The sequence below is a fragment of the Myxocyprinus asiaticus genome, chromosome 17 (assembly GCF_019703515.2).
Source record: "Myxocyprinus asiaticus isolate MX2 ecotype Aquarium Trade chromosome 17, UBuf_Myxa_2, whole genome shotgun sequence".
Classification (NCBI taxonomy): domain Eukaryota; kingdom Metazoa; phylum Chordata; class Actinopteri; order Cypriniformes; family Catostomidae; genus Myxocyprinus; species Myxocyprinus asiaticus.
The window spans coordinates 45,957,669-45,969,684 of record NC_059360.1 but is presented as its reverse complement, the minus strand read 5'-3'; the positions used below and the strand labels follow the sequence as shown (position 1 = coordinate 45,969,684).

Here is a 12,016-nt window from a genome sequence, read left to right as displayed (position 1 = left end):
GTAAATACACTTAGGCATAAATAATTGCACAAGAGTCCAGCAGCCTGAATAGTTCTTGCGTCATTCTAATCTCTTTGCCTTTGCTGCAGGAGTGTCTTTAGCTGGGTGAGAGAGGATTGAGCTTAACTTGCATCAGTCATCAATCTAGTACAGCTATTAGTTAATGGTGTGTAAATGTAATTCAACATTGTGTATTGACAGGTATATTAGCCTGCTTTTTGCAGCATATTTAAACAAAACCATTCATCTCACATACCCAAGTTATCTTTAATAAATCGATAAGATTTTCCTCTTAGCTCTCAATGTAGCACCTTCTAGTGTTATGCTTTGGAAATGCTTGCACGACTTCAGGTATAAGATTTGGAATCCCAACTTTTCAGTGTGGTCTTAGATTTTTGAACCCAACGTTAAATGTAAAGCTTCTATAATAGTAGCGGTGTCAACCATCCACCAACACATTCTTATAAGAATTTCACCTATAAAAATTCCTATATGTATTTCACCTTCTAGACAGGACAGGACAAGTATTTAGAGCTGGTAAAACATTTTAGTAATGTAAAAAAGCAAAACAAAATTCAAAGTCACTTGAAATGTTTTCTTAGAAGGAAGCCTACTTAAAAGAAAGTGTAATTACTAGCAGCAAGCTGGACACTATAAAGATTGACATGATTACATTCTTACGTTTTTTTGTCAAGTCACAGAAGATACGTTCTCTTTCTACAGTGGTTTATGAAATACACAGCTTAAAAGTCCAACATGTATTTGCATAGGCTCTTCTGTCACAAAAGTCAGATGTCATTTCAGCAGTTGGTTCAGGACGGTCATCATTTGTTCATCATCGAGTTCAGCAGCGTCGGCCACATTAGTTTATGTCAGTCAGGAATGTCCTTCTTTCCAGGGAATATAGCAACAGGTTTATGGAAATAAAGATACCGAATCACAGCTATGCAAGCTTTTCTGAAATTTTACACATACAGTAATACTAGTGTTACATTTACAGTATACATTTGGCACTTTTCTCCAAAGTGAATAATGCACTACATTCACAGTCTATATATATATTTGACCAGTTTGTGTGAGAATCAAACCAATCACAATGGCGTAGCTAGAGGCATGTTCTATACCTACAGTAAATAATCATTTGTTTGATAGAATCTCACAAAACCTGTCAACCTGCCATGTTTGGGTCAAATATCACCCAAAAATAAACAGCAAAATTGTAACTTAGAAGCCTATTTTTTAGGACTATTTCAAGTTTTTGCATTGTGACATTATTTTTCATAACAATAAATCACATAATGCAAGCAAATCTCATTCTAATAACTGTAAAGCAGAACAAATATGATGTTATGTAAATTATAAAGTATTGATGCACCATAATAGTACTTGTGACTGTAATTTATGCTGATTTAAATAAAAAAAAACATTGTATTACATTATTTTGCTGTAATACACTATATGTTATTTAATTGAATATATACTGTATATATTAATAATAATAATATATCATTATTTTAATTTTTAATAAGGTTATACAAAAAATATTCCTACTCCCTGAAAGATTTTAATGAAATAAGTGTCCTGATATATCTCACCGGTCTCTGTGACAGCGCTAGACTCTGTAAACAGCAAACAAAATGTGTCTGTTGGCCGCGGTCAATGACGCTTTCTGCCTGTCAATCACTTTGTGTGTTCTCATAATATTGTAATTTCAGCAAATTATTGAAGCTTAATGCTACTTTTATACCATGTTGCTCAATAAATGTCAGTTGTGGGCGCTATTTTGCTGCTGTTGTTTTTGACATTTTGCAAGTGTTGTTGTTTTCGCAAGGAGGGGTGTAACATGCACTCTCTTTGGTTTGTTGACATGCTGCTCCATTCTGGATCATTTGCAGAGGCCTAACTGTGCATGCAGGAAGGCCAGCCAAAAGAGCATTGCAGTAGTCCAGTCTTGATATGACAAGAGACTGAACAAAGAGTTCAGAAGGGTCTTATCTTCCTGATGTTGTAGAGTGCAAATCTACCCATATATAATGTAATTATTTCAGTAGATATTTCCTATATACTATGTCCTCTATGTGCAAACTATTACGTTAGTGAATGTGTACATGTTAAGCTCTAAAGTGTCTCATTTCTATGGTATCTACTCCAGTTCAGAAACTGGCTCATGGATGAGAGCCATCAGTTTCTCCTTTAGTACAGTAAATGTTGGTCTCTCCTCCGGCTTTGACCTCCAGCACAGCAGTATAATTTCATAGAGTGCTTCAGGGCAACCGGACGGCCGCTCCATCCACTGTCCTCGTTGAACGGCTCGAATGCACGTCATTTTGTCTTGACCTGAGTTTGGAAGGAAGAACCGGAATCAGTAAAATATAATCTTACACACAGATTCATAATGTTGAGAGTTTTGAAGTGTGTTTACCAGGGTATGTGTCATCTCCATATGTGACGATTTCAGTTATGAGGATCCCGAAAGACCAGACGTCACTATTGCTTGTGAAGCCATTGTTCTCAAATATCTCAGGAGCCATCCATTTCACAGGAACCTTAACATCTGCAAGCAGAAGAAAATTACTGTACTTACAAATAACTGAACAATCTTTTATATCAATCATGTTTTACTACATTACAAACATTTTGGTCTATTCTAAAGGCTAAAAAAAAAAAGTCTGTTTTAAGATTTACACATTTTAATTATATGATGAATTTTAATCGAACTGAACTGAGTAATATTAAATGGTGTACTGTACATATTTTGAATTTAGAATAAATGTGAAGTATTTAATTAGAATAATAAAAAGAGTATGAACTTTTAAAACTTAAAGTTTGGTAAATGGCAATTACATTTGCTTCGGCATTAATTTAACTAATTTAATACTCAGCAAAGTTAAGCATATTTAAATAAATCTAATTTAAATCATTTGTTTTAATCTTTCTTTGCCTTCTTTGATTGCTTGGAATTAGTTTTGTAGATGTGATGGAGAGCCTGCGAGTCAGTCTCCATCACAGAATTTTAATGTGTCCCGAGGACTTCTTTATTATTTTATTTACCGTTTTTCAATATTTATCGGGGTTTTATTTTGCAAATGGTTTATTCGTCCTGTTTAATGTATTTATTGGTGTTTTAACTCTCATTAATCTCTTGTTCTTATGGGGAGGTGAGGGTTAATTTTATTTAAAATAATGGTATGGTCCAATTGGAAATGGCAGGAAAATTGTGTTTTTAAACCGGCCACCATTAGAGGAAAATAACAAAGATGGACGACCAGTGTTGGAGCACATGGACAAGGTTTCTAGCGCTGCTTTAGCGCAATATACGCCAGCCTCCATTGTTGAGTGAGGGGAGTTGGTACTGCTTTAGTACCTAAAACAGGTCTAGTTTTTTTTTTTTTTTTTTTTTATGTATTCTTTGTTTTTGTTCACTTTTAAACAATTTAATTGCACATTTTGCCCTCCTACAAAATAAACATCTTTTTGGAATGCCATTCATTCTCCTTGTGACTGCTCTGGTCCCTTTCACAGTAGATAAATATTAATAAATTGTTTATATTTATTGTACAAAACTTGTGGCTGCTTTGAAGAAGATATAGCTAAATACAAGATATTTTATCAAGTTTTTTTATTTTTTTTTTATTTATTTATTTATTTATAGTTTACATTGAAACAAAGAATGATTAGGTGTGTCCAAATTTAAAGTATGACTGGTATTGTACTTAATAAATATCATTGTATTTCTGTATTTATCCTAAATTGGTTTACATGACCTTGTGAAATATCTCACCTGATGAACTTCTGTGGTTGCCTGTGAGACTGAGTTCAGCAAGCCCAAAATCGGCTATTTTGCAGGACTGCATGTCGGTGAGTAGAATGTTATCAGCTCTCAGATCTCTGTGAACTATTCTATTTTCAAGGTAAATCATTCCTTCTGTAATCTAAGAGATTCGACAAAAGACAGAAGAAATCCAAAATCAGACGACTTAAAGTTTAGCATGAAAAGAAAGGGTTTTTTAATGTAGTTCTGTGTTCAAAATCCTGCTTTACCCTGATTCACTACGGTGAGCCTGCATAAATGTTATATCGAGTAACATAATAATATCATTGTCAAAATAGCATGTTATTACTCCGGCACTGCAGGTGAATATCTCCAAATGATCACAGGCAAAGTCCAGGTAACCTCAAACCATAAGATTCATCCATGCAGAAGAACAGTGCTGAAACACAACTGATGTAAAATGTTCCTCCGCAAGTTACTTGCAATTTTTGTTTTAACCACAGATGTCGATAGAGAGCCCAAAGTTCCGTAGTGCAGCTTTTAAAGGGATAGTTCACCCAAAAATGAAAATGTCATCCCAGATGTGTGACTTTCTTTTTTTCTGCTGAATACAAACAAAGATTTTTCAGAAAAATGTCTCGGCTCTGTAGGACCATTCAACGCAAGGTGAATGGTGGCCAGAACTTTGAAGCTCCAAAAAGCACATCAAGGCAGCATAAAAATAATCCATATGACTTCAGTGGTTAAATCCATGTCTTCTGAATTAATATGATAGTTGTGGGTCAGAAACAGATCAATATTTATGTCCTTTTTTACTATAAATACCAGCCCTCCTATGTACGTTCACGAGAGTTCATCTTCTGTCTTTTAGCAATTCGCATTCTTTGTGCATATCACCACCTACTGGGTTGTTGTGAAAATATGATTTATTTATTATTTTTTCCCCCTTTATCCCTACCTTTTTTCTTTCTCGTCCCTGCCCAGTAGGTGGCGATATGCACGAAGAATGTGAATCGCCAAAAAATAAAAGAAGAAGAACTCGGTCCTCTCGTGAACATGTATAGTGGAGATTTATAGGAAAAAAATTACTTAAATATTAAACTGTTTCTCCCACCACCTATCATATCACTTCAGAAGACATGGATTTAACCACTGGAGTCTTGTGGAATACTTTTATGCTGCCTTTAAGAGCTTTTTGGAGCTTCAAAGTTCTAGCCACCATTCACTTGCATTTTACGGACCTACAGGACTGAGACATTTTTCTAAAAATCTTTGTTTGTATTCAGCAGAAGAAAGAAAGTCATACACATCTGGGATGGCATTTTCATTTTTGGGTGAACTATCCCTTTAATAGCTGCACTACGGAACTTTAGGCTCTCTATCGACAAATCATGAGAATTTTAATTTTTGGGGTGAACTAACTTATTTTCTTCATACATGTTTCTAGTTTTATTGTGAATGATTTACTCAATGGTTACTCAACCCGTCCCCTCCAACATCTGTCATTTAGAGACTTTTCACTATTTAATTGATTACCATTAATCCTTGATAAAAATCAAATCCTGTCCCACAGTTTTTTCTCAGGTGAAAAATAGGGAAATATGTCACATTACAGAAGTAAAATGGGTTGTGAAAACCATTTTATGTTGACTTTAAAGCCAAAGTTGAACCTTCAAGGAAATCAAGTTACCTGGACAGCAAAATCCATCATAAGCGAAAACTCTAGATCCTGTTTCTCTTTATGGCCTGGGAAAGATAATAAACAGCATTATTTTCTGTAACCCAAGCTGTTTATTAAAGTAAAGGTATCCATGATGTTTATTAACTGGATGCATATCTAGATTAATATTTTACAGGTGGTATTGCTTCACTTACTGATGAGAAATTTCTTTAAACTGCCATTTTTCATGAGCTCTGTGATTATCCAGATGGGTTCGTCAATGGTACAGACGGCGTAGAGCTTCAACAAACGCTCGTGTCGCAGTTCCTTCATGATTTCAATCTCTGTTTTGATGTTTGGACTGCTGACTGCAAGTAAATTGGCCCAGAAAATATGGCAAAGGTAAAACCAAATGACAAGAGATCATATATTAAGATCTTTATATACATATTACCATCTTGTCTGAGTTTGAATTGTAAGTTATCAAGTGATCGTTCTCTATAACAGTGGCTCTCAACTGGAGGGTCACGAGCCGCAACCTTAAAATGGGTCACTGGTCTGTTCTAATAGGGTAGCAGACATATAATTTGTATATTCTTGGGCCTATGCAGTCTATGGATATATTAATATACTGTATATTTTTGTTTACTTTTGTGTGATTAACAATTTTAGGCCGACACTTGACGTCCAATGTAAAATTTGTGTCCTGAAACAAAACCAGTTGGGAACCTCTGCTCTAAGGTGATATATCGATTACCTTTAAACTCTTTGATGGCCACATCTGTTGTCTTGTTCCAGAGTCCGTGCCACACCTCTGCAAACTCTCCACTGCCTAGTTTCTTGATTTTGGTTAGTAAACTTCTGTCTATCTCCCATTCTGAATAAAATGACAGAGTAGGGGGAACTGGCTGGTCCAGCTGGGGGGAAATTTGGCAGATTGGAATAATATGTTTGGCGCACTGGAAAACTTCAAATGCTTTTCCACCATTGGGCCGAATGGTTCTGAGCACGATGAGTAACAGTTCCAGTAGCATTAACCCAGCAAACACAGAACATTCCCCTAACGTTAGTGCATGGTTCCTGTTTGTTTATATTTCTTTTGGGAACCATTTCCTAATATTCTAAAAATGTAAAGGTAAAAGTCCCACAGGCTTGGGGTAAAAGGCCCACACGCTTGAGGTAAAAGGCCCACACACTTGGGGTAAAAGGCCCACACACTTGGGGTAAAAGGCCCACACGGTTGAGGTAAAAGGCCCACACGATTGGGGTAAAAGGCCCACACCCTTGAGGTAAAAGTCCCACAGGCTTGGGGTAAAAGGCCCACACACTTGAGGTAAAAGGCCCACACGCTTGGGGTAAAAGGCCCACACGCTTGGGGTAAAAAGCCCACACGCTTGGGGTAAAAGGCCCACACAATTGGGGTAAAAGGCCCACACGGTTGAGGTAAAAGGCCCACACGATTGGGGTAAAAGGCCCACAGGCTTGGGGTAAAAAGCTCACACACTTGGGGTAAAAGGCCAACACACTTGAGGTAAAAGGCCCACACGCTTGTGGTAAAAGGCCCACACGCTTGGGGTAAAAGGCCCACACACTTGAGGTAAAAGGCCCACACGCTTGAGGAAAAAGGCCCACACGCTTGGGGTAAAAGGCCCACACGCTTGGGGTAAAAGGCCCACACGCTTGGGGTAAAAGGCCAACACGCTTGAGGTAAAAGGCCCACACACTTGGGGTAAAAGGCCCACACACTTGGAGTAAAAGGCCAACACGCTTGAGGTAAAAGGCCCACACGCTTGGGGTAACAGGCCCACACACTTGGGGTAAAAGGCCAACACGCTTGAGGTAAAAGGCCCACACGCTTGAGGTAAAAGGCCCACACGCTTGAGGTAAAAGGCCCACACGCTTGGGGTAAAAGGCCCACACGCTTGAGGTAAAAGGCCAACACGCTTGGGGTAAAAGGCCCACACGCTTGGGGTAAAAGGCCCACACACTTGGGGTAAAAGGCCAACACGCTTGAGGTAAAAGGCCCACACGCTTGGGGTAAAAGGCCCACACGCTTGGGGTAAAAGGCCCACACGCTTGAGGTAAAAGGCCCACACGCTTGGGGTAAAAGGCCCACACGCTTGAGGTAAAAGGCCCACACGCTTGGGGTAAAAGGCCCACACGCTTGGGGTAAAAGGCCCACACACTTGAGGTAAAAGTCCCACAGGCTTGGGGTAAAAGGCCCACACGCTTGAGGTAAAAAGCCCACATGCTTGGGGTAAAAGGCCCACACGCTTGGGGTAAAAGGCCCACACACTTGAGGTAAAAGGCCCACACACTTGGGGTAAAAGGCCCACACACTTGAGGTAAAAGGCCCACACACTTGGGATAAAAGGCCCACACAAGGTCCACACAAGGTCCACACACCGCTTGGGGTAAAAGGCCCACACACTTGGGGTAAAAGGCCCACACAAGGTCCACACAAGGTCCACACACCACTTGGGGTAAAAGGCCCACACACTTGGGGTAAAAGGTCCACACACTTGAGGTAAAAGGCCAACACACCACTTGGGGTAAAAGGCCCACACACTTGGGGTAAAAGGTCCACACACTTAAGGTAAAAGGCCCACACACTTGAGGGGGCCTTTATAGTGATATGGTGTAGAAACAGGGGCAATAGTTATAGTGCAAAATTTGTCAACTAATGCAAATCATTTTGAGACAGCAAGATGCTTTTTTTGAGTAACAAATTAAGATACTGCCTACTCAAAATAAGTACTTCAGAAAAGGGCGCACACATTTTAAACACATTTGGCATTTTATAACATCTCAAATATTCTATAAACAAATTAATCTCCATTGTGTTTGGATCAGTCAATGTGAGTCCACTTTGAACATTTTTCACAACAAATCTATTCCCCCACTTAAGAAAAACAATGTTTTTTATAGGGGCCTTTAGACTCTGCAACAGAGGCGCTCTTCACCCCAAATACAATCCTTTTACTTATTGCAGTTATTAAAAAAACTTTTGATTTAATGACCTTGAGCAAAACTGAAAATGATAGATAAGTATTTTGTCTCAAAATAAATGTGTTGATTTCAGGGATTTTCATTAGCTACATAAATTTGCAACTTTGAAAAAATTAGATCAAATTAAAAAAAAAATCAAACTTTAGACACCACAAGCAATGATCTCATGGATCAGGAAAATTTTGCGGTGCATAATGACAAACAGGTGTTTAGAAAAGTGCTGTGGTACTTTTTGTTGCTATTTTGTGTTTTGGGAAAAAATAAATTCAAAGGAGCCTTTTACCACGCCAGGCCTTTAATTAGCCCCGTTAAACCATGTACATTATTTAATTAAATATGAGAAATGAAGATCACAGCATATGGGATCTGAAGGCATTATAATAAACAGATGTGAAAAGCATATAATCATACAATACATGCCTTCTATCTTTCTGTATCTTACTCGCTGCGTCTTATGCACTCGTACCTCCACAAAAATTGGCATGCTAGAACAATTAAAAATGTAATGGTCATTCCATTGGACCGACTCAATGACTGACATTCGTTTATTGATTTCCTCAATGAATAATTACTTCTAGATAAGAGATTAAATATACAGTATATGTTTCTGATTTGATAAAGATTTGACCCATATAATCAAAAAGAACACTATGTATAAGTGTAACCGAGAAGTTTTTTTGTTTATTGACAACAAATGAAGAGAAGCAGAGATCTAAACTACTAAACTACTAAACTACTAAACTGCTAAACTGCTAAACTACTTCAGTGGGAAGAAATTATTTTAGTGTTAGCCTAAAAAAAAAAAAAAAAAGTACCTTAGACATTCTGGAACGTTCTGGAAACCAATACCTAATGTTCCCGGAATATTCTAGGATCCCAAAATTATTAATTGAGACTTCCACTTGAGCACGGATTTCTCAGCACAGTTACCTGTTGAACACCAGTAGTGTCATGGCGACTCGCCATTGGTCACTTGATATCACAACAATACAATGCAAAAAGAACCCGTAACCATGACAAATAGCCTGGATAGGTATGAAACGGCGCGGTTCCACAACGAGAATCGTGTGTTCCGATGGTGGAAAAATGGCTTTTGTTAGGAAGTACCTCTTGAGTTTCATTTGCTTGTGGAGTGGGGTCAAGGGTGTAGATTTGTCTTGAACATTGGGGGGGTGGGGTTGCAGCGTGAATGGTATAAATGTTGGGGGGGTTGTACTTGCTTGTTCTGATTATTGGTGGGGGGGTTCTACGCCCCTGGGTGGGGTGCATAACATAAATTAATACGCACCTTCACACATGGATGATGAAGCTTTACACATAGTCCACCCTCGTGTTCAGAATAAAATTGTACCAACTCAGACAAGGTCTTGAAGGTTGTATGATGAACAAGAAAAAACTGCTTGTCGAATTCTGTCTGCTTAATCCTGTAATGTTTCGCATGAGGGCCATTTCTCACTTTAAAATTAAAAATATTCATTTAAAACCCCGAGGCTACAGAAAAAGAGGCTTGAGACACTGATATTGCTGTGCGAGTCACATGTACCTGATAGGTAATAGTGGTTATTTTTTTCACACTTCCATATGAGCAACGCACCCTCATTGTTCTCTGGTCTCAGCAGACATCTCTTGGCTTCAATACGTGTTTTAACACCTTGTGGAAATAGTCGCTCTATAAGTTTAATCGCTGCCTTAAAACTGATGTAAATTTTTCTGAAAAAATATTTTCTCCTATCCAATCTTAAAGCAGAAGTATGTTATTTCTGCATCATTAGCACCACCAAATGGAATGGACTACTTTTCCGGTGGAAACCAAGGATGTAACCACATATTCAGAATTGGGGGACCAAATGTAATAATTTAATAATCAACCATGGAAAAAAACCTAGAACAGTAGACAACTATTATGAATGTTGGGGGGCACATGTCCCCCTCAATATCTATGGTGGTTACATAAAAATGGAATGAGTAACCAATATTTGCTCACTGATGTTCCTTTCTTAAAATAAAGTGTTGGATAAGAAGCTAGCTAAAATTTGATGCTTATTGTATCGTTTGGAAATTCTATTTGTTAATTGGTTGATCTCTATGGGAATAATATTCGTATCTTTTTGTACAATCCAAGTCGTATGATGTGATAATTGTAGGAACTGAAGCACCAGTGGGCGGGGCCAAGGGTGCAATGATTTTAAGTAGGTGTTAATGTTTTTGAGCTGTAGAGGCAGTCATGAATTAATGTACCCGTAGTGACGTAGTGAAGTCGCAGAAGTAGAGAACGAGGCATTTTTGCAATTTGGTTTCAATAAATGCTTTTATTGCATTGGGGATGAAGTTTTGAGTTCTTAAATTAACAGTAATGTTTTTATAGTAGAAAGAACACTTATATGTCAAAATATCAAGGAAAATTTGATTCCTCATGACATGATCCCTTTTAAGTATAAAGATGTCAACTAAATAGTTACTCAAGATTTAAATTGGAGTCATTCATCTAACAAATGGCATACCATTACAACAGTGTGGTCCTCATTTGAAGACAAAGGCCATGTGATGGAAATATGTTGCTTAATCTTTCCTGTAATATACAGTATATATATATTCAGTGGGGTCCAACAGTTAATGTCTCAAATGTGCTTATTTGATATACTGCATCAGCAGTGCAGAATCTTCAATATTTCTAAATATTTTACTTGAAAGGATTTGTCAAAATCCTAAAATTTTAAAGATTTAAAGAAGTGGTCTCAGATTTGTGTATCTGATTACATAAGCAGCATTACATGTTTGTAAGACTTGCGCTGGAAGGGAATTTCATTAAAAGTGAGAGTTTTCACTAGCAGCACAAAAGCGTGATTACTCATGATACTCACGGGAACAGCGAGTCTCTCAAGGTCATGGGCAATCGCATGCAAATTAGATGTCCTTCGCTTCACTTGATCATTCACTGCACTTGGTCAGCACCGTCACCTCATCTAGGTCATCTTGGGTGAGACATTAGAGTGTTTTCTATATACTGTACCTTTACATACAGCTACAAGAAATATGTTTCAAAATTGACCAAATGCTGAATATATTTAAGTGGCAATTCATATTTCTTTATACTTGCTTACAATTTACTGTAAACAGATAAGATGGTGTGCACAAAATCCTTATGACCAATTACAAACTCTGGCCCCTAGAGATAGAAATATGTTATTATTACTATAGAGATACTAAATATATAGTATGTTGATGGATTACTGCTATTGATTTAAAGTCAACATGAAACGTGGTATATATACAGTGTAACACAATAAATATATAGGAATATTATATTGTTATTTTTATATTTGATTGTTTATACTTTTATTTAAAAAGGCAAGTCATTTAAAGGATAGTTCACCCAAAAAAGAAATGATGTCATCATTTACTTACCCTCATGTCGTTCCAAACCCGTATTACTTTATTTTCTTCTGTCAAACCCAAAAGGAGATGCTAGACAAAATGTAAGCCTTGTAGCCTTGTAAAGATAATATGAAAGTGGATGGTGACTGAGGCTATACCATTCTGCCTAACATCTTCTTTTGGGTTTCACAAAAGAAAAT

General features: G+C 37.5%; 1 protein-coding gene across 1 annotated transcript; it reads right to left on the bottom strand.

Moving 5' to 3' along the window:
• Positions 1-540: 540 nt before the first annotated feature.
• Positions 541-11,522, bottom strand: LOC127454994 (tyrosine-protein kinase SRK3-like). Its single transcript, XM_051722511.1, has 8 exons — positions 11,491-11,522; positions 11,303-11,381; positions 6,190-6,349; positions 5,648-5,800; positions 5,463-5,518; positions 3,782-3,932; positions 2,423-2,554; positions 541-2,337 (listed from the first exon to the last, which is right to left on the bottom strand). Exons 1-8 carry the CDS (start codon positions 11,520-11,522, stop codon positions 2,144-2,146), a joined length of 957 nt encoding a protein of 318 aa, XP_051578471.1. The 3' UTR covers positions 541-2,143.
• Between the last annotated feature and the right edge of the window lie 494 nt (positions 11,523-12,016).